General features: G+C 48.6%; 2 protein-coding genes across 2 annotated transcripts in view; one reads left to right on the top strand and one right to left on the bottom strand.

Moving 5' to 3' along the window:
- The window catches only part of LRRC20 (leucine rich repeat containing 20), a 66626-nt gene extending 57447 nt beyond the window's left edge, over positions 1-9179 (bottom strand). Inside the window, exons 1-2 of the mRNA XM_019936145.3 lie at positions 9072-9179; positions 3121-3259 (exon numbers count right to left, since the gene is read on the bottom strand). Coding sequence (XP_019791704.1) covers positions 3121-3202 — 82 coding nt within the window. The 5' untranslated portion in view covers positions 3203-3259; positions 9072-9179. The remainder of the gene's footprint in view (positions 1-3120; positions 3260-9071) is intronic.
- On the top strand, positions 9104-22352 carry LOC101339670 (transcription factor E2F4). The gene is given in 2 exon segments (XM_073793715.1): positions 9104-19937; positions 22214-22352. A coding segment is annotated over 1 exon segment (1200 nt). The 5' UTR covers positions 9104-10532; the 3' UTR covers positions 11733-19937; positions 22214-22352.
- The last annotated feature ends 113 nt before the right edge of the window (positions 22353-22465 follow it).

The raw sequence follows: 22465 nt of genomic DNA, 5'->3' as shown, positions 1-22465 counted from the left end.
AGATTGCATGAGCCTGATGAGCTCCACCTGCCAAAGGGTCAGGATTGCAGGCGCCCACAGTGGCCTGCTCTGCATTCTGCTTCTTCGTCAGGCACTGAAGTAAAAAGGCCCCCTCATTCAGCCCTGAGTTTAAAGACCCAGCCACCTCCATGTGAAAGTCTCAAGTCTCGAGCTTCAGCCAAGACCATCAAGGCTCAAGCACTGAACTCCTCCCCCAAGTTGACCGGCGATCAGCAACCATCTGCCCCCCACCCCAGAACAGAGAGGGCCCAGGCGCTGGTGCCAGCCAGCTAGGGTTCCAATCCCAGGCACTGCAGTGGCCAGGCAGGGCTGCCAGAGGCCTGGCTTGAGCTTTTCAGTGGGCATGACCGGGCAGAGAGAGAAGCTGGCTACAGAGTGCCCTACCCTAGACGAGCTGCACACTTCACTCCAGGCAGGGCATCCACTCTGTTCACAGAAATCCCCACCTGGCCTGCAGAGGCAACTGAATTTGCAATCTCTGGTCCTCAGACATGGAAGTCGAAACTCAACACAGCCTTGCAGGCTCTCCGCCTGCCAGTGGCATCCCTCATCTCCCCCATCCCCAGCGGCAACTCTGCAGCGGCCTTGCCCCCGACTCAGGCGCAGCCCTCCCGGTGCCTGGGACACCCGCCCCCTCACTGCTGCCTCCTGAAATCCTCCCTCAAACAGCACGTCCCCAGGAGGTCAGAATTCCACTCTCCCAGCTCTGCTGCCCCTCCACCCTGCCCCCTTCACACATCTGGATGAGAACGAGCCGCATATGTGTCCCTCCCCCCTGCACCATTTTAAGGTAGGGGTAGGTTATTCACCACTGAGATCCGTCGATTTGCACTGAACTCCCCATCCCAAGGCAAGTGGGGACACCCAGCCAGGTGACTGGCTGACACCTGGAGGAGGTGCGTTGGTGGTGGGGGAGGGGAGGGACTTAGGCCCCACCTCCAGCCCTTGGAGATGAGAAAAATTAAAAATAATAGCTGCCGTTTATTGAGCTACTCATGCCAAGCACCTTAAGACATTACAATTGCTCCCTTGATGAGGCAGGCACAATTACCATCCCATTTTATAGATGAAGAAATCAAGGCTCCAAGAGGTAAAGCAATCTGCGAAGGAAGCAGGCTAGTAGGTGGCATTGTGGGGATTCAAATCCAGGCCGTATCAGTGGTGGAGAGCCTTGAGCACTCGGGTAAGTGCAACCCTATGAGTGACCAGCACAGGATTCCAGAATTCCTTTCCTGAGGGCCCACAGCCCTCAGTGCACCAGCCGAAGGCTCCCCCCGGCACCACCCCCTGCCAGACTTCCCTCCAAAACCAACAGCAATCTTCAAGTCTGTTTGCTGACAGAGGAGATGCTTCTCTCACTATCGCTCAGTTCAGTAAACACCGCTACGTGCTTTACAAAGTGCCAGACGCTGCTCTGGCTCTTGGCAGGTGGGGGACAAAAGACCACAGGATCCCTCCCTTCCAGGGACACTGAATGAGTCCCACAGAGGAGGAAGGGAGCAAGGGGTGGATGGGGCAGGGCCAAGGGCTTCCTGGAAGAGGTGGTGACCAAGTGCATCTTGAAGACTGAGTGTCCCTCCACTTTCTGGGCCACCACCCCCTGCCCCAGGACCCTCAGACACACCTGACCAATGGTTGCTCACAGAAACGCTCCACCTTTCCAGTCTCTGGGCCATTACCAGGCAGTAACCTCCATGCAAAGGCTCTTTCATGAAACAGACAGACAGACACAGACACACACAGGCACACACATCCCTAAGCTGCCGGTGAAATTCCTCTGTGTGCCAAAGACCCAACTCAAATCCCACCCCGTCAATCATCCCCCAGGCAGGCCTGCGTTCACCTCCTCTGTGTTCCTGCAACACACCTGTGGCTCTAAGACGGCACTTACATTCCAGCGGGACACACACACACACACACACACACACACACACACACACACACACACACACACACACACACACACACACACACACACACACACACACACACACACACACACACACACACACACACACACACACACACACACACACACACACACACGATCCCCCGCTAACTCTTACACGTGGTGGATAGTCAACAATTATCTGCTGAATTCAATTAAATGGGATCGTTTGCTTAAGCGCTTACAGCCTTACGGTAGCTGCATGGGCTAAAACGCAATAACCAATTCAACAATATTTGACACAATTCAATTAAAACAGTGGAATGAAAAGGGGCCGCCTGACTGTGTGACCTGAAAAAAGCCCACTCTGCCTTCGACCCTCCATCTCCTCATCTGAAATCCGAGGCTACTCATGCCTGGTGGGTATCATCCATCACAGGGAAGTTGTGAAGATTCAATAAGGCAACACTTGGGAGGCACCTGCACAGGGCCTGGTACATGGGGCTACCTAGCAGTGCCACCTATTGCCACCTGGTCCAAGGGCACATACACACTTTGAGTCATCAGCAGTCTGAGGGCAGGCAGACACGCTCCCGGCAGAGGGAAGCCCTACTTGGTGCTTTTCAAACCTCTGTGAACTATGACCCATAGTAAGAAATACATCTTACGCTGGGACCCCGTATACACAAACTAAACACAACTGCAATAAAAAGTCCATGGAGGGACTTCCATGGTGGCGTATTGGTTAACAATCCACCTGCCAATGCAAGGGACACGGGTTCGATCCCTGGTCCGGGAAGATCCCACATGCCACAGAGCAACTAAACCCATGCACCACAACTACTGAGCCTGAGCTCTTGAGCCTGCGTGCCACAACTACTGAGCCCGCATGCTGCCAATACTGAAGCCCGCGCTCCTAAAGCCCATGCTCTGCAACAAGAGAAGCCACCGCAATAAGAAGCCTGCGCACCACAACGAAGTGTAGCCCCCGCACGCCGCAACTAAAGAAAGCCTGTGTGCAGCAACGAAGACCCAATGCAGCCAAAAATAAATTTAAAAAAAAACAAAAGTCCATGGAACACAGCTCCTCATGGCGAGGGGTGCATGCTGATACTGTGTCTTTCACCTTCCCTTTCTATCTCATTTCCAAACTGATTCAATAAACCAAGTACAAGGTGCCCTACAGCTGGAAAAGCCGTGCCCTCACTCACCCAGGGTGTCGGAGCCGCTCTCCACTGTCTCGTTGACCTTCCTCGCAACTCTGGCCACGGCCTCACCCATCTTCCTCAGCATGCAGACTCAGGTGTCCTGCTGCCAGCCACCAGGCTGGTCTGCTGCTCATAAAGGGACCTGCGCTTGGGGAAGACACAGGGCCATGAAGCGCCTGCCCACCACCAGCCAGGGACCCACCCCTGACCCACCCTCCCCGGGGAATCAGGCTGCAGGAAGCACGCAGGGAGGGGTCCAGGCCACTCACCTCCTCCTGAGGGGCCCAGAGCCCAGGCCACATCCGGCTCAGCCTTCAGAGTGACTGATCTGCCCGTCAACCCAGCCCTACCAGTTTCCTGGGAGGACTGACACATATGACCTTGCCAGGGCTTGAACCAGTGGCCAGGAGGATGTGAGCATTTAGGTGCGTGCTGGCCTGTGACTCACTTAACAGGCAGAGCAGTGGGGAGAAGGTGGGGTACAGCCAAGTGCAAGGAGAGACACCTGTCCCTCCATCCCACAGGCTCGGAGCCCAGTCCACAGGACAACCGCTCCAGCTCCCAGGCCTCCTCAGCCACCTCTGCCAGGTTCCTCCCGCAGGCGGGAAGCGGGGACACAAAGGCAAATGAAACACAGCCCTGCCTGGCCAGAGCTCACTGTCTGGCTGGTGGGTGGTTTCTAAGAACTCCCTTTCCATGCAGCAATATGGAGGGAAAGTTACAGTTTTAGCCACAGATCTGATTGTTAGCCTGCTGCTGAGTTCACTGGCAAGACCCCAAGGAAAAAGGAAGGGGGGCAGGATCACTGGGGAGAAAAGGCTTAAAGAAGGGTGAGGACACAATCAAAACGATCAGGTGTAGAAGACGTAAGGGACTCGGGAAATGTCTCCAACTCCTTTTTATTAGAGAAGGAAACTGAGGCAGAGAGAGGGACTCAATGACCTGGCCAAGGTCAAAGTAAGTAAATGGCACTAACCTGGCCCTACTCTACATCCAGTGCTCACTTCTTTACAAAAGTCACCCACATCACCAGTGGCAGCACCCCATGCAGATAATGAATTTGAGGCCAACATCAGTGCCCTTTTTTGCTCCTGGATCCCAATCCCAGATCCACAGACAGCTCAAGGAGCTCTGATGAACACATCTGAGGGTCAAAGGCAGAAGAATGTGAAGGGCAGAGAGAAGGGGGTGAGGGTACAAACAGATACCAAGAAAAAGTCCACATGTGCTCAACTGGACAGGGAGGCCCAGGCAAGCCCACTCAGCTGCTCGGGGAGAGTTAGTGATGAGTTCAGTGTGTGCCTGCATCTCACCAAGGAAGAAGACAGGCCTAAGGCCCAACTCTGACATTTATTAGTTGAGAAGCCTTGGGAAAGATTCCTAACTACTCTGAGCCCCAGTTTCTTCATCTGAGTAGGAGATCTAGTAATACCTGCCGCAGTGGGTTCATATGAGGATTGAACAAAAAATACATATCTTTCTAGCCCAGGGCTCAGGACACATAAGTTAATTAATAAATGCTAGCTGAAATGATGAAACAGTACACGTGCAGATATGATGCCAGCACTTAATCCCAGTTACATACCCATATGACTCAAACAAACAAGTCAGTGGAACTCATCTTTAAGGAATGAGTAGAACTTCCTTCTCTCCACCTCCAGGAAGTCTTCCCAGATTGCCCCAGCCCTCAGCGTTCTCTCCTCCTTAAGTTTCAGTAGCACGCAATGCCTTAGCTCAAGCCACTTAGGTTATTTATGAGCTTTAACAAATATACATACTTATCCCCACCAGCTGACCTGCAGACAGCTTAAGGCAGGGAGCAGATATATACTATGCTTTTCCGCTGCACTTTATACCACATACTGAAACAGATGTTTAGTTAGTTTCCCCCAATGGTGATGATGATCAACAGCCATCATTTGGGTTTCAAATCTAAATACCAGTCAACTGACTCTTACAACAAAGATACCATCTAAATGAGAAGGGTCATAAGTCCTAACAATGCCAGGTGGATAACTTGCAGAAGGTGGTCCAGGGCAGAACAGCAGGGAAGAGTGAGGACTATGGAAAACTGGACCCAACACCTTTATCATGCTACCTTGAAGACCAACCCCCTAAGCCTGAGTCACAGCAATGTTGCTGGAACCTTGGTGACTCAGTCTAATGCCTTTATGAATAAGAACACTGAGGACCCAAGAAGGAAGGTAAATCAGCCAAACAGAAATGAAAAACCTAGGTCTCCTAACTCCCAGCCCAGGATTCTTCGTACATACCATGCTCCCTCCTTTTCCTATCTCCAGTATTCATCATCAGTAACCACAAACATGTATTGAGCATCTACTAGGAACAGGGCATAAGACTGAAGAGGGAGGAAGGAAATATAGGAAATAGCTCTGACTTATGAGCTTCTGATGAGGAAGACCTTTCTAAGGAACATCACTGAGGCAATCCTGGCCTCACACAGAGACGAAAGGTAAGGTAAATCTCCAAGCTACCCAGGGTCTGTGCTAACCCTGGTGAGATTGCATATGCTACTTTCAATCAGGCACTATGCCTGCAATTCTACTAGCTGCCACCAGGTGGGAGCAGTGGTGCCTTAAGCTAAAGAGCCTATTGAAGAAAACTAGTCAAATTAAAAACCTTACCCCTGGTGGTAAGCTCAGACACCCTATAGTGTGGGTAAGAGATTGGACATTGAAGCAGGAACAGCCTGTAAAGTCTAGGTGTCAGAGTAAGTCACTAGAAGGACAGGACCCTGACATTCCAGAGGATGCTCTGGGTACAGCACAGATGTGCCCTAGGCCCCCGAGAGGTTCCAGCTACCTAAATCACCAACCCCACTAACTGGCTAGGAAACCACCCTCCCTTCACCTAAAACTACCCATTCCCCAAGGGAGAATTTCTTATAAATTCCAGCTGACAGTCCCTCTCCCAGGTCAGGTGACCAAGGCCTGTCACTTTTTGGCATGGGCAGGGCTGAAATGGGAGGGGGGCAGGGCCATATGTGGTATAAGGCCCAAGATGGGGTAGGAGGGTCCCAGAACTGAGGGGAGAACAAACTTGAGATGACGAGAGTCTGGAGTGGGTCCCCAAAAGAGGTCCTACAAGGTTGTCCAACTTTCCTGACTGCTCCTTCGAGCCCCAACCCAATACTGGACCTCTCTGACCAAAAAGTAGCAAGAATTTATTGAGCATGTAACAGGAGCCCTCAGAGACAGGGGGCGGGGGAGAAATAAGGCAAGCTGCTCTTCCTTTCTTTGGTTTTAAACTGTTTTTAAGAAAAATAGAGAATTGTCTGAGTCACATATGAGTGATGGAGAGAACTATGGATCCACTCCTCACTGAGTGAGAAGCCTCCTAGGCAGGGCCACCCTAGGACGTGAGGGGCCCCTATCTATGCAAACAATTTGAGTCAATCAAAATCAGCATGTCAGCACCATTCTGGCTGCCCAGTCTCATGCAATTCCATGAAAGAAAGACCTTGCCGGCCAGTAGGAGCAATCAGCACGCAAGGCAGCCCTCCTGGAACCAGACCACAACCACAGGGCCCCAAGACAACCCAACCCTACATGCAGGCTCCCTTTGGGACACTCTCTGACTTTCTGCTACTACTACCCCACAGGCAGGGGTAGTAGTAGCAGAAAATCAGAGAGTGTCCCAAAGGGGGGAAACAGGAACCACCAGCCCATACGGGTCTGTACTGGGTTTGGGGTCCCAGTCATCAGAGGTCAGCCTTAGAAAACTGCTCCAAAGTGCTCCAAATCCTGGAGACCCTTCAACACAAGGTCCAAACTCATACTCACACTGCTGCTTCCTCAGCAACACATCCCTCTCCACATCCCTCCCCAACTCTTCTTTTCAGAGTGTGCATCATAGCCCTAGGAAATGTTTAAATCCAACAGATGTGTGCTGGGCCCTTCTATAAGGCCCTCACTGGAAGAGTAAAGGTACAGAGGCAGGGCTTGGGCCAGAATAAGCTTCCCATCAGGTAAGAGAGACTCAGTGACAAAAGGCAGAATGAGGGCTTCCCTGGTGGCGCAGTGGTTGACAGTCCGCCTGCCGATGCAGGGGACACAGGTTCATGCCCCGGTCCGGGAAGATCCCACATGCCGCGGAGCGGCTAGGCCCGTAAGCCATGGCCACTGAGCCCATGCGTCCGGAGCCTGTGCTCCGCTACGGGAGAGGCCACAACAGTGAGAGGCCCGCGTACCGCAAAAAAAAAAAAAAAAAGTCAGAATGAGCCAGATGCTGGAGGCCACAAGGCCAGGCCCAAGGACCATGTGTGCCTTCTGCCATGAAGGCACATGGCATGGCTGAGAAGAGGGAACAGAGGCAGGGGCTGAGCAGAAGTACCCAAATGATGAGAGAAAGAGGGAGACAGGAAGCCAGTCTGTCCCCAGGTTACTCGGAGAGGGGCTGGAAGCCACCCTATAAGTCTGTCCTCTGCTTCTCTTCGGGGAACTATGAAAGGTTTTTTGAGGAAAGCAGCCTAATCCAGCCAGAGTTTTGGAAAATTATCACTGTTGTGCGCAGTCCCATTGTCAGATGGAAATACCATCCTCCTCACTGGGTTGTTCTGAGAAGTAAATGACGTATAACTTTCGAGAAATCTTCGCAAGCTGTTGCACACCAAGGCATTACTGATATGTGGTTAAACCGCTACAGACGGTAAGTTAGGATATAATAAATGGAATGTCAGAAAAGAAGTTGTCCTGCTTTGTGAGAGCTGGCAATAGAGTCCTCCTGTATCTATAACCTGGTTTCACCTGGATACAGGTTTGGGGGGGATGATTTTTGCTTAAACACTGACCCTAACCCTCTGCCAGGGCTCCAGCCCTCATCAGTGAGAACTCTACCTTATCTGAAGCCCCGAGATCTGTGCAAAGGAGCTGCTGTGACACCCCGTCCGCACCAGCTGCTCCTATATTTAGTTACTGGTGTGGGCACTTGGGAACTTTAGAGCCTGGCAGCCGCTCCGAAGGGCAACTCGAGCCTCTTGCTCCATGTGTGCGAGCTCCCCCCACTCCCACCCCCACTGGCTGCAGCGGGTCCTCTGGACCGCCCAAGCTAAGGAGCCACTGGGGAAGTGCGAAGCAGTCGGCTGGATCGGACCCAAGTAGCCCCAAAGGCCCACTCGAGCCCAGACAGAGTTGACCCACTTTTCCACCCAAGGGAACGAAGCCCGCTGGGGCGAGAGCGGGACGGACTGGCGCCTTGTTTTTGAGCCATGAGGTTCCCAGAGCCGCGTGCATGCTTCTGTATGGGCATGTAAGCATCCTCGGGCTGCGCCTCCCAGGACTGAGCGCGGTGGCCAGGCCAGGGTCCCCACGCCTCGCGCTAGGGGACCGCCTCACCGTCTTCCCCACCCCCCGGCGCCCGCAGCCAATGGCTCCTCGTCGCCGGCCCTCCGCTCGCCAGGCAGGCGGGGACTGGGGAGAATAAAGCAGGCAATGAGAGGAGAACGCCGGTGAACGCTGAGGGCCGGGGACTCCCGCGCTACCCGGAGGCCGAGAGGAACACTCTGGGACAGGCGTCTGCAGCTCCCCAGAGGGGAAGCAAACCCCGAAAAGTGTGGCTTCAGGGACGAAATTTACAACAGCCTCTCCCAGCAGGGGCGCCTCCCGCGGGGAACGGAGGCCCCCTCAGGACGGCTTCCCCAGGCTCCCTATTCCCTGGTACCTCGGCGCCCGCTCCCCCGAGCCAGCCGGGGTCCAGCCGCAGTCTGCAAGCCAGAGCCGGCGCGGCGCCGGGCCCCTTGGCACTACAGAAGCCGCAGTTGGTGCACCGCTGCTCCTTCCACGGGGTGACTTGGGGGAGGGGAGGGTACACTACAGAAACGGGGACATTTCTCTCCCTCGCTCCCCCAGCCCCTCCAGCGCTTAGCCTCAGACTACGTTTACTTTGCGGGGCACGAAGGTGGGGCCCCGTTCCGGGCCGCTCTCTGCTCCACTTACGGCGACAATGCCTCCTAGCGCCCTGCGCAGCGCAGTCACGCTCCCTCGGCCGCCGGCGGCGCCCCATGCAGCAGCGGCGAGCTGGAACTGGCCGGGAGGGGGCAGACGGGCTGCGGTCTCTGAGCGCACGGTCGCCCGGCCAATCGCCGCGCCAGGAGCCGCCCCGGGGCGGGAGTAGGCAGCCGCGCGCAACCAATTAGAGCGCGGGTCCTCACGCGGCGCCCCCGGAAAAGCGGCCTGTGCGCTCTCGTCCGCAGGGTGGATCCGCTTTGTGTTCGGCTTCAGGAGGAAAAACGCTTTGGACAGCGAGAGTGTAGACCGGAACGTGCAACAGATCCCAGGATTAATAGGACTGAGTCTCCAGATTTGTTTTTCTCGAGGGAGAAGAGTTGAATTAGCTAGTTCAGGGGTACATTGAGAAAGGTGAAGATGGGACTAGGAAGCTTTTCCCGTGGTGCCTTCAAGGCGCCCATTCAGGTTTTTAGAGGCAATAATTCTGGCTACGCTAAGTTACTTAACCTCTCTAAATCCCAGTGTTCTTCTCTATCAAATAAGAATTAAAATGTATAAAAACCTAGTTCACAGGGTCATTGTGAGGATTAATACCTGAAAAGTTCAGTGCAGTGCCCGGCACGATGGCTCAGGGAAGGGTGGCTGCTTCGCAGGCCTACATTTACAGAGGATTCCCCACAGACTCTTTACTAGGCACTGTGGGGAGGACCAAAGAGATGAGGCCCCTAACTCAACCAGCGATGGTGGTCAATGAGTCAAATGCTCTAATAAACAGAAGCATGTGTTAAATATGTGGGAGTCCTGAAGAAAGAACATTTAATTCTGCCCCTGGGGATTGGGGTAGTTAGATAAGGAACACACATTCACTTGGGTCCTGAGGGATATTATGGGTTAAATTGTGTCTCCCCACCAAAAAAGAGATGTTGAATTCTTAACCCCCAGTACCTCAGAATGTGGCCTTATTTGGAAATATGGTCATTGCAGATATAATTAGTTAAGATGAGGTCATACTGGCATAGGCTGTGATTGGTGTTCTTATAAGAAGAGAAGAGACACATCGACACAAAGGGAGAAGGCCATGTGAAAATGGAGGCGGGGTAGAATGATGTGTCTACAAGCCAAGGAATCCCAAGGATTGTGGGCAAAGATCAGAAATTAAGAAGAGGCAAGGAACGGATTCTCCCTCAGAGCCTCCGAAAAGGAACCAATTCCGCTGACACCTTGATTTCAGACTTCCAGACTCCAGAGCTGTGAGAATAAGTTTTTCTTGTTTTCAGCTACCTAGTTTGTGGCAGTTTGTTACAACAGCCCTGGGAAACTGCTACAATAGGTGAGTCGGAATAAAGGGAAGGGGATGAGAAACACCTCCAAGAAAGTCTTTCAAAACTGAATGCCTGGGCTGCGCCGGCCTGGCCTGGCCTGGCTGAGGGGAGGTGGCGGGAGGGCGCTATGGTGGAGGCTGGGCCACAGGCACCACCACTCCCGGGCACCCCAAGCCGGCACGAGAAGAGTTTGGAACTTCTCACTACCAAGTTCGTGTCGCTTCTGCAGGAGGCAAAGGACAGCGTGCTTGACCTCGAGCTGGCAGCTGACACCCTAGCTGTTCGCCGGAAGTGGCGGATTTATGACATTACTAATGTGCTGGAAGGTATCAGGCTGATGGAGAAAAAATCCAAGCATAGCATCCAGTAGAAGGGCGTGGGGCCTGGCTGCAATACCCGAGAGACTGCGGACAAGTTGATTGAGCTCAAGGCAGAGATGGAGGAGCTGCAGCAGCGAGAGCAAGAACTAGACCAGCACAAGGTGTGGGTGCGGCAGAGCATCCGGAACATCACAAAGGATGTGCAGAACAGCTGCTTGGCCTATGTGACTCATGAGGACATCTGCAGATGCTTTGCTGGAGATGCCATCCAGGCCCCGTCGGGCACCAGCCTGGAGGTGCCCATCCCAGAGGGCCTCAATGGGCAGGAGAAGTACCAGATTCACCTGAAGAATGTAAGTGGCGCCATCGAGGTGCTGCTGGTGAACTAGGAGGCATGGAGCTCACCACTTGTGGCGGTGCCTATGCCACCACCCAAAGATCTGCTCCAGAGCCCACCTGCTGCCTCTCCCCCTCCACCTCTGCCCAAGCCTGCTCTGGCCCAGCCCCAGGATGCCTCACGCCCAAGCAGTCCCCAGGTGACCACCCCGAACCCTGTTCCCGGCAGCACCGAAGCCCAGGGGGTGGCCGGTCCAGCAGCTGAGACCACAGTGGGTGGTGGCCCTGGAACCGATAGCAAGGACAGTGGTGAGCGCAGCTCCCTCCCGCTGGGCCTGACAGCACTGTACACCCGGCTGCTGCAGTCCTCTGCCCTGTTGGACAGCAGTAGCAGCAATAGCAGTTCATCCGGACCCAACCCTTCTACCTCCTTTGAGCCCATCAAGGCAGACCCCACAGGTGTTCTGGAACTCCCCAAAGAGCTGTCAGAAATCTTTGATCCCACTCGAGAGTGCATGAGCTCAGAGCTCCTGGAGGAGCTGATGTCCTCAGAAGTGTTTGCACTCCTCCTCCACCTTTCTCCATCCCATGGAGACCACGACTACATCTACAACCTGGATGAGAGTGAAGGTATCTGTGACCTCTTTGATGTGCCTGTCCCCAACCTCTGACTGACAGGGGCATGCCCTTTGTGGCTGGGACACAGACTGTCTAACCTGGGGGCTGCCTGGGGACCTCCCCCCACCCCACCCCTACACAGCTTGAGAGCCGCAGACTCCTGGCTTCCCCAGCCTTCCCTCACTGCACAGTTCTGGCCACAAGTCCCACTCCTGCACCAACACCTGTTCTGTGCTGGGAGAGCAGGGCAAAGGGGCTTAGCCCGCTCTACTGTGGAACCAAAGTGTTTGCCACTCCTTTTTTGGGGACTTCCCCTATCTGGTAGCCTCCCCCCCGCCCTCCCAGAGTTCAGTTTCAGCTGCCACCCAGTGGCACAGATCCAAGGACCCTCCATCACCCTCCTAGGGCATCTCGTCCAGCCCCATCACCTTGTACCTGCCAGCCCCTCCCCCTCCAGGAGGAAGCATGGGGTGGGGCCGGGCACTTGCCAGCACCTAGCCTAGCCTCCTTCACTTCTCCCCATGCGGATCACACCGCTCCTCTGTACCGCTCATGTGCCCCTTTCTGCTGGACCCTTGGCCCTGAGAACCTGCTGGGGGCAGGGGGAGGAGCAGGTTGCTAACAGGAGGAATGGAGATCTCTAGCTAGGAATCTGGGTGGGAGAGTCCCTGAGGATTGGCCCAGCCTCCGTCAGACCCGCAGCTCCCCTATTGTTTCTTGGGGGTTTTTTTTTGAATTTTATTTATTTCTTTAAACAGCAGGTTCTTATTAGTTATCCATTTTAGACATATTAGTGTATATTTGTCAATCCCAATCTCCCAATTCATCACACCACCACCATCCCCCTCCGCCGCTTTCCCCGCTTGGTGTCCATACATTTGTTTTCTACATCTGTGTCTCAATTTCTGCCCTGCAAACTGGTTCATCTGTACCATTTTTCTAGGTTCCACATGTATGCATTAATAGATGATATTTGTTTTTCTCTTTCTGACTTACTTCACTCTGTATGACAGTCTCTAGATTCATCCACGTCTCTACAAATGACCCAATTTCGTTCCTTTTTATACCTGAGTAATATTCCGTTATATATATGTACCACATCTTCTTTATCCATTCATCTGTCGATGGGCATTTAGGTTGCTTCCATGACCTGGCTATTGTAAATAGTGCTGCAGTGAACATTGGGGTGCATGTGTCTTTTTGAATTATGGTTTTCTCTGGGTATATGCCCAGTAGTGGGATTGCTAGGTCATATGTTAATTCTATTTTTAGTTTTTTAAGGAACCTCCATACTGTTCTCCATAGTGGTGGTATCAACTTACATTCCCACCAACAGTGCAAGAGGGTTCCCTTTTGTTCACACCCTCTCCAGCATTTGTTATTTGTAGATTTTCTGATGATGCCCATTCTAACTGGTGTGAGGTGATACCTCATTGTAGTTTTGATTTGCATTTCTCTAATAATTAGTGATGTTGAGCATCTTTTCATGTGCTTCTTGGCCATCTGTATGTCTTCTTTGGAGAAATGTCTACTTAGGTCTTCTGCCCATTTTTAGATTGGGTTGTTTTTTTTTTAAATATTGAGCTGTGTGAGCTGTTTATATATTTTGGAGATTAATCCTTTGTCCGTAGATTCATTTACAAATATTTTCTCCCATTCTGAGGATTATCTTTTCGTCTTGTCTGTAGTTTCCTTTGCTTGCAAAAGCTTTTAAGTTTCACTAGGTTCCATTTGTTTATTTTTGTTTTTATTTCCATTACTCTACGAGGTGGATCAAAAAAGATCTTGCTGTGATTTATGTCAAAGAGTGTTCTTCTTGTGTTTTCCTCTAAGAGTTTTATAGTGTCTGGGCTTACATTTAGGTCTCTAATCCATTTTGAGTTTATTTTTGTGTATGGTGTTAGGGAGTGTTCTAATTTCATTCTTTTACATGTAGTTGTCCAGTTTTCCCAGCACCACTTATTGAAGAGACTGCCTTTTCTCCATTGTACATCCTTGCCTCCTTTGTCATAGATTAGTTGACCGTAGGTGTGTGGGTTTATCTCTGGGCTTTCTATCCTGTTCCATTGATCTATATTTCTGTTTTTGTGCCAGTACCATATTGTCTTGATTACTGTAGCTTTGTAATATAATCTGAAGTCAGGGAGTCTGATTCTTCCAGCTCCGTTTTTTTCCCTCAAGACTGCTTTGGCTATTCGGGGTCTTTTGTGTCTCCATACAAATTTTAAGATTTTTTGTTCTAGTTCTGTTAAAAATGTTATTGGTAATTTGATAGGGATTACATTGAATCTGTAGATTGCTTTGCGTAGTATAGTCATTTTCACAATACTGATTCTTCCAATCCAAGAACATGGTGTATCTCTCCAACTGTTTGTATCATCTTTAATTTCTTTCATCAGTGTCTTATAGTTTTCTGCATACGGGTCTTTTGTCTCCCTAGGTAGGTTTATTCCTAGGTATTTTATTCTTTTTGTTGCAGTGGTAAATGGGAGTGTTTCCTTAATTTCTCTTTCAGATTTTTCATCATTAGTGTATAAGAACGCAAGAGATTTCTCTGCATTAATTTTGTATCCTGCAACTTTACTAAATTCATTGATTAGCTCTAGTAGTTTTCTGGTGGCATCTTTAGGATTCTCTATGTATAGTATCATGTCATCTGCAAACAGTGACACTTTTACTTCTTCTTTTCCAATTTGTATTCCTTTTATTTCTTTTTCTTCTCTGATTGCCGTGGCTAGGACTTCCAAAACTATGTTGAATAATTGTGGTGAGAGTGGACATCCTTGTTTTTTCCTGATCTTAGTGGAAATGCTTTCAGTTTTTCACCATTGAGAATGGTGTTTGCTGTGGGTTTGTCATATATGGCCTTTATTATGTTGAGGTAGGTTCCCTCTATGCCCACTTTCTGGAGAGTTTTTATCATAAATCGGTGTTGAATTTTGTCAGAAGCTTTTTCTGCATCTATTGAGATGATCATATGGTTTTTATTCTTCAATTTGTTAATATGCTGTATCACATTGATTGATTTGCGTATATTGAAGAATCCTGGGGTAAATCCCACTTGATCATGGTGTGTGATCCTTTTAATGTGTTGTTGGATTCTGTTTGCTAGTATCTTGTTGAGGAGTTTTGCATCTGTATTCATCAGTGATATTGGTCTGTAATTTTCTTTTTTTGTAGTATCTTTGGTTTTGGTATCAGGGTGATGGTGGCCTCATAGAATGGGTTTCGGAGTGTTCCTTCCTCTGCAATATTTTGGAAGAGTTTGAGAAGGATGGGTGTTAACTCTTCTCTAAATGTTTGATAGAATTCACCTGTGAAGCCATCTGGTCCTGGACTTTTTTTTTTTTTTGCAGTACCTGGTCCTCTGACTGTTGAGGCCTCTCCCGTCGTGGAGCAGAGGCTCCCGACGCGCAGGCCCAGCGGCCACGGCTCATGGGCCCAGCCACTCCATGGCATGTGGGATCTTCCCGGACCAGGGCACGAACCCGTGTCCCCTGCATCAGCAGGCGGACTCTCAACCACTGCACCACCAGGGAAGCCCTGTTGGAAGATTTTTAATCACAGTTTCAATTTCATTACTTGTGATTGGTCTGTTCCTATTTTCTATTTCTTCTTGGTTCAGTCTCAGAAGGTTATACCTCTCTAAGAATTTGTCCATTTCTTCCAAATTGTCCCTTTTATTGGCATAGAGTTGCTTGCAGTAGTCTCTTAGGATGCTTTGTATTTCTGTGGTGTCTGTTGTAACTTCTCCTTTTTCATTTCTAATTTTATTGATTTGAGTACTCTCCCTCTTTTTCTTGATGAGTCTGACTAATGGTTTATCAATTTTGTTTATCTTCTCAAAGACCCAGCTTATAGTTTTATTGATCTTTGCTATTGTTTTCTTTGTTTCTATTTCATTTATTTCTGCTCTGATATTTATGATTTCTTTCCTTCTGCTAACTTTGGGTTTCGTTTGTTCTCCTTTCTCTAGTTCCTTTAGGTGTAAGGTTAGATTGTTTATTTGAGATTTTTCTTGTTTCTTGAGGTAGGCTTGTATTGCTATAAACTTCCCTCTTAGAACTGCTTTTGCTGCATCCCATAGGTTTTGGATCGTCGTGTTTTCATTGTCATTTGCCTCTAGGTATTTTTCGATTTCCTCTGATTTCTTCAGTGATCTCTTGGTTATTTAGTAACATATTGTTTAGCCTCCATGTGTTTGTGTTTTTTACGTTTTTTTCCCTGTAATTGATTTCTAATCTCATAGCATTGTGATCAGAAAAGGTACTTGATATGATTTCAATTTTCTTAAATTTACTGAGGCTTGATTTGTGACCCAAGATGTGATCTATCCTGGAGAATGTTCCGTGTACCCTTGAGAAGAAAGTGTAATCTGCTGTTTTGGGATGGAATGTCCTATGAATATCAATTAAATCTATCTGGTCTATTGTGTCATTTAAAGCTTGTGTTTCCTTATTAATTTTCTGTTTTGATGATCTGTCCGTTGATGTAAGTGAGGTGTTAAAGTCCCCCACTATTATTGTGTTACTGTCAATTTCCTCTTTTACAGCTGTTAACAGTTGCCTTATGTATTGACGTGCTCCTATGTTGGGTGCATATATATTTATGATTGTTATATCTTCTTCTTGGATTGATCCCTTGATCATTATGTAGTGTCCTTCCTTGTCTCTTGTAACATTCTTTATTTTAAAGTCTATTTTATCTGATATGAGTATTGCTACTCCAGCTTTCTTTTGATTTCCATTTGCATGGAATATTTTTTTCCATCCCCTCACTTTCAGTGTGCATGTGTCCCTAGGTCTGAAGTGGGTCTCTTGTAGACAGCATATATATGGGTCTTGTTTTTGTATCCATTCAGCGAGCCTGTGTTTTTTGGTTGGAGCATTGAATCCATTCATGTTTAAGGTAATTATCGATATGTATGTTCCTATTACCATTTTCTTAATTGTTTTGGGTTTGTTTTTGTAGGTCCTTTTCTTCTCTTGTGTTTCCCACTTAGAGAAGTTCCTGTAGCATTTGTTGTACAGCTGGTTTGGTGGTGCTGAATTCTCTTAGCTTTTGCTTGTTTGTAAAGCTTTTGATTTCTCCATTGAATCTGAATGAGATCCTTGCCTGGTAAAGTAATCTTAGTTGTAGGTTCTTCCATTTCATCACTTTAAATGTGTCATGCCACTCCCTTCTGGCTTGTAGAGTTTCTGCTGAGAAATCAGCTGTTACCCTTATGAAAATTCCCTTGTATGTTATTTGTCTTTTTTCCTTTGCTCCTTTCAATAATTTTTCTTTATCTTTAATTTTTGCCAATTTGATTACTATGTGTCTCGGCATGTTTCTCCTTGGGTTTATCCTGTATTGGACTCTCTACGCATCCTGGACTTGGGTGGCTATTTCCTTTCCCATGTTAGGGAAGTTTTTGACTATAATCTCTTCAAATTTTTTGTCAGGTCCTCTCTCTCTCTTCTCCTTCTGGGACCCTTATAATGCGAATGTTGTTGCGTTTAATGTTGTCCCAGAGGTCTCTTAGGCTGTCTTCATTTCTTTTCATTCTTTTTTCTTTATTCTGTTCCGCAGCAGTGAATTCCACCATTCTGTCTTCCAGGTCACTTATCTGTTCTTCTGCCTCAGTTATTCTGCTATTGATTCCTTCTTCTGTATTTTTCATTTCAGTTATTGTATTGTTCATCTCTATTTGTTTGTTCTTTAATTCTTCTAGGTCTTTGTTAAACATTTCTTGCATCATCTTGATCTTTGCCTCCATTCTTTTTCCGAGGTCCTGGATCATCTTCGCTATCATTATTCTGAATTCCTTTTCTGGAAGCTTGCCTATCTCCACTTCATTTAATTGTTTTTCTGGGGTTTTATCTTGTTCCTTTATCTGGTACATAGCCCTCTGCCTTTTCCTCTTGTCTGTCTTTCTGTGAATGTGGTTTTTGTTCCACAGGCTATAGGATTGTAGTTCTTCTTGCTTCTGCTGTCTGCCCTCTGGTGGATGAGGCTATCTAAGAGGCTTGTGCAAGTTTCCTGATAGGAGGGACTGGTGGTCGGTAGAGCTGGCTATGGCTCTGGTGGACAGAGCCCAGTAAAAATTTAATCCGCTTGTCTGCTGTTGGGTGGGGCTGGGTTCCCTCCCTGTTGGTCGTTTGGCCTGAGGTGACCCAACACTGGAGCCTACCTGGGCTCTTTGGTGGGTCTAATGGCGGACTCTGGGAGGGCTCACGCCAAGAAGTACTTCCCAGAACTTCTGCTGCCAGTGTCCTTGTCCTCACAATGAGACACAGCCACCCCCGCCTCTGCAGGAGACCCTCCAACACTAGCCGGTAGGTCTGGTTCAGTCTCCTATGGGGTCACTGCTCCTTCCCCTGGGTCCCGATGTGCACACTACTTTGTGTGTGCCCTCCAAGAGTGGAGTCTCTATTTCCCCCAGTCCTGTCAAAGTCCTGCAATCAAATCCCACTAGCCTTCAAAGTCTGATTCTCTAGGAATTCCTCCTCCCATTGCCAGACCCCCAGGTTGGGAAGCCTGATGTGGGGCTCAGAAGCTTCACTCCAGTGGTTGGACTTCTGTGGTATAGGTGTTCTCCAGTCACCCACCCAGCACTTACGGGATTTGATTTTATTGTGATTACGCCCCTCCTACCACCTCATTGTGGCTTCTCCTTTGCCTTTGGATGTGGGGTATCTTTTTCGGTGAGTTCCAGTGTCTTCCTGTCAATGATTGTTCAGCAGTTGGTTGTGATTCTGGTGCTCTTGCAAGAGGTAGTGAGAGCACGTCCTTCTCCTCTGCCGTCTTGAACCAATCTCCAGCACCCCTCTTGTGTATTCATTTATGCTCATTTAGAGCCATTTGCAGAGATTTAGAAAGATATGCAGTAACAAATGGATTCCTATATAAAGATTATCTTTATACTTTTTGCAACAAAAGGGAATTGTTATATTTGTACAGTGTCCAAGTGAATAAAGACCATGCCTAAGGCAAAAAACAAACAAACAAACAAAACCCCTGAATGCCTAGTGTATGCAAGGCCCTGTGTCATGGGGTGTACCAAAGTGAATAGGACAGACTCTGCCCTTAAGAGATTACCACTCACGGTGGGCAGGGGGTGGGGGTGGGGGGATGTGGGCGGCAAGCAGCCATGTTTTGTGCCTCCTCGTGCCTTCCCGGGAAGATTATGAAGGCCTCTCCCCAACCTCATCATCACCCCATCCCTGCCACACGCATACCAGGTACCAGGTATAAATAACAAATCAATCAAGTCGCATTCTGCCCAAGCCAAGATCCTCACTGCTCTGGACAAAGCAGACTCTGCTACTTCTGTTTCATTTAAAACCAGCCTGACGTTTCTGGCCAACTTCTACACATTGTTGCTGAAACCAGTGCCGAACAGAAATACAGAGACAGAGCTTTGGAGGAGTAGAAAAGAGTAGTTTTGTTACTTTGCCAGGCAAAAGGGGCCACAGCAGGCTAACACCCTCAAAGCTGTGGCCCCGTTCCTGGGAAATAGGAAGGCGTCTTATAGTTTCAGAGTGGAAGATAGGGCTGTAGATAAGGATTGGGACTGATGTAGTCTTGCATACTTCTTTCCTCCTGGAGACACTGAGATCATCAGGGCTGGCGTCAGGTGGTTCCAGAGCAGTTTCTGGTGGTCATTGAGGTTATCGTTGTGTGACCTTCTTTATGGGATGAAGAATGCTCACAGAGGAAAGGAGTGTTAGGCAGTGTTGTCTTAGAGGAGTACACATCAGGTACATAGTACAACTTTAGCTAGAGGGCAGTCATTTTCAGAGTGCAATTAAGCAAGAAAGTGAGGGGGGATCTATAGGAGACCGGTTGAACGGGCAGAAAGAACAAGGGCTGAATAAGGGTTAACATAATGGGGGTGCCTCAACTAGTTTCTGCTACAGCAATATGGATGTCTTCTCTCCCCTGCTAGGCCTTATGCAGACCTGGCATAGCGTGTGTAGTGCTTCCATGCACAAGGTAAGCACTCAATAAATACCACTGATGGCCCCAGCCTGGGATTTCCCATGTTCATGCCTCACCTCACTCAGTCTCCTCTCTCAGGAATTTCATCCTGGGCCCGCCTACTCCACATGGACATGACTCCTCCCCAGCTCAAATGCCACCTCTTCTATTCCTGGTGTGTGTGCTCTCCAGAGCACTTTCTGCAACACACCCATTAATATGGCACATCTGCACAGGTCTTTGCTCCCAAGACCCTGCCTGATTTCAAATAGACCAGAGCCAGAGCTTGGCCTGTGGTAAGTGCTTGTATCAGTCAGTACTTTTTTTTTTTTTTTTCCTGCATAGTAGAATACCCCAAAACTTAGAAATGGCTTTAAAAAATATTTATTTAGTTCATGATTTTGTGGGTCAGGATTTTAGGTTTGGCTCAGCTGGGCAGTTCTTCTGGTCTCAGCTGGACCCTCTCATGCTTCTGGGGTAGTTGCTAGGCAGCCAGAGGCTCTACTTCTTGGGGGTGGCTGTCAACTGAGGTAACTGGGCCACATGTTACTCATGCACCAGCAGTCTAGCCCGGGCTGGTTCACATGGAGTTGCAGGTTTCCAAGAGCGAGACTGGAATGATGCAGGTTTCTCAAGGCCTAGGCTCAAAACTGGCACTGTGTCACTTCCACAGTTGTATTGACTAAACCATGTCACAACAACGCCCAGATTCAAGGGTGGGGAAATAGACTCCATCTCCTGATGGCAGGAGCAGCAAAGTCACATTGAAAGGAACACGGATACAGGGATGGATAGAGAATTGGGGCTAGTTTTGCAATCTACTGCAGTACTCAAAAATATTCCCACAATATCTACCACATAGTGGGTACTTAGTAAGTATTTATTGACAGTGCTAAGATTTTCAATCACAATGTTTACAGACTTCATGCAATGCAATTAATTGGCAAAATTTTAGCCCTCACTCATAAGCTATCCATTACTACCTTCAGTTTCAGAATAGCAAATGAGGTCAGGAATACAGGCCTGTGCGAGGGGAAACCCCACTAAGGCTTCCCTGGGAAGAAGTTCAGCTGGCCCCAAACAGCCTTCTCTGAAGGGATCCAGAGCATCTTTAGAGAACTGGGTCCCCTAGGGACCTGGTCCAAACATGGTCACGTGGTTGGAACCAAACATCTCTACCTGTGAACAGAGAGAGACTTAGATGTTACTCAGGGCTCGAACACAGCCCCCGTTAAGCCTGATTGCCTTGCAAGCTGCCTGCCAGATAGGAAGCAATTTTGTGTGACGACAGAATTTTTATCTGGCTGTTTCCTGGAAGGTCTATCCCTCCACTGAGCAGGATAAATTCTCAGGGCACCTATGGAAGGGACACATCTTGTGGACAGAGCCCGCAGCTCAATTCCTATGACTGAGAGCCCTGATGGGGAACGCTTCCTATCAGAGAATTACTAGAATCAATCTCCAGGCCTGCTGTGGTTTGAAGTGTGTCCTCCCAAAAAGATACGTTGGAATCTTAACCCCAGTGCCTCAGATTGTGACCTTATAGAGATAATCAAATTAAAATGAGGGCAACAGCGTAGACCCTAATCCAATATGACTGATATACTTGTAAAAGGGGTAAATTTGGTCACAGACAGACACACATAAAGGGAAGACAATGTGAAGGGGCACAGGGAGAAGAGGGCCATCTACAAGCCAAGGGTTGAGAGCTGGGACAGATCCTTCCCTCACGGCTCTCACCTTAATTTGTCAACCCTGCTAACACCTAGTTTCAGACTTCGAGTCTCCAGAACTGTGCGATAGTAAACTGCTGTTGCTAAGCCACCCAGTCTGTGGTACTCTGTTACAAAACTAATACAGGGCCTTCAATCTCTCCTTTTCTATTCTGTTCTCCTCGTATTTACCCTTATCATACACCCCTTGAGGGGAAAGTATATTTAGGTAGAAATAAAACATGAAGTCTCAGGGACATGGATGAGCCAGACCCCATGTATCATTCTTTGCCTCCCTGAGTCCTTCACCTGGGGCCACACCTCTGCCTGGAGCTAAGTTACCAATAGCCAGGAGCTCAAGGGCACTCCAAGTTACTGCCACCCTAAACAGAAGAGCAGTTCACCCCAGCCCCTCTTCCAGAAAGTTCAGCCTGGAGCCCCCCTCTAGATACTACAGGGTTTGCAAAGATGATCAAGAAACAGTCAGTTCCCTCAAGATGCTTGCAGTTTGCCATGGGGAATAAGATTCATATAAAAAGTAACTATAATAAAGTGTTTCTCAAGCTTCAGCCGTTGCCATACCACTTTCTGGATATTTGCTATATCTGAGCCCCACCCAGCAGTGAGCTTGAGTCACTTATATGGACTCAGAGTGTCCAAATAAGTCCTGCACATCTTTTTCCAACTCTGCATTTAGTGGCATCCTGTAGGTTATTGGAAACAAGCATGGTGAGAGAATTTACAGCATGGAAACCAGCACACACTACAAATCAGGACTTTTTTGGGGAGGGGAGATACAGCTTACTTCCTTTTTCCTTTAAATTGACTCACTTTTTAACCTAAGAATGTTTATTTTATAGCCATGACATGGAAGCAACCTAAATGTCCATTGACAGATGAATGGATAAAGAAGATGTGGTATATACATATGGAATACTACTCAGCCATAAAAAGAATGAAATACTGCCATTTGCAGCAACATGGATGGACCTAGAGATTACCATACTAAGTGAAGTAAGTCAGACAGAGAAAGACAAATATCATATGATATCATTTATATGTGGAATCTAAATGAATGATACAAATTAACTTATTTACAAAATGGAAATAGA

Source organism: Tursiops truncatus, chromosome 16 (assembly GCF_011762595.2).
Source record: "Tursiops truncatus isolate mTurTru1 chromosome 16, mTurTru1.mat.Y, whole genome shotgun sequence".
Lineage (NCBI taxonomy): Eukaryota > Metazoa > Chordata > Mammalia > Artiodactyla > Delphinidae > Tursiops > Tursiops truncatus.
Note: the sequence above shows the minus strand (reverse complement) of the source record. Positions and strands in the feature narration are given on the sequence as shown.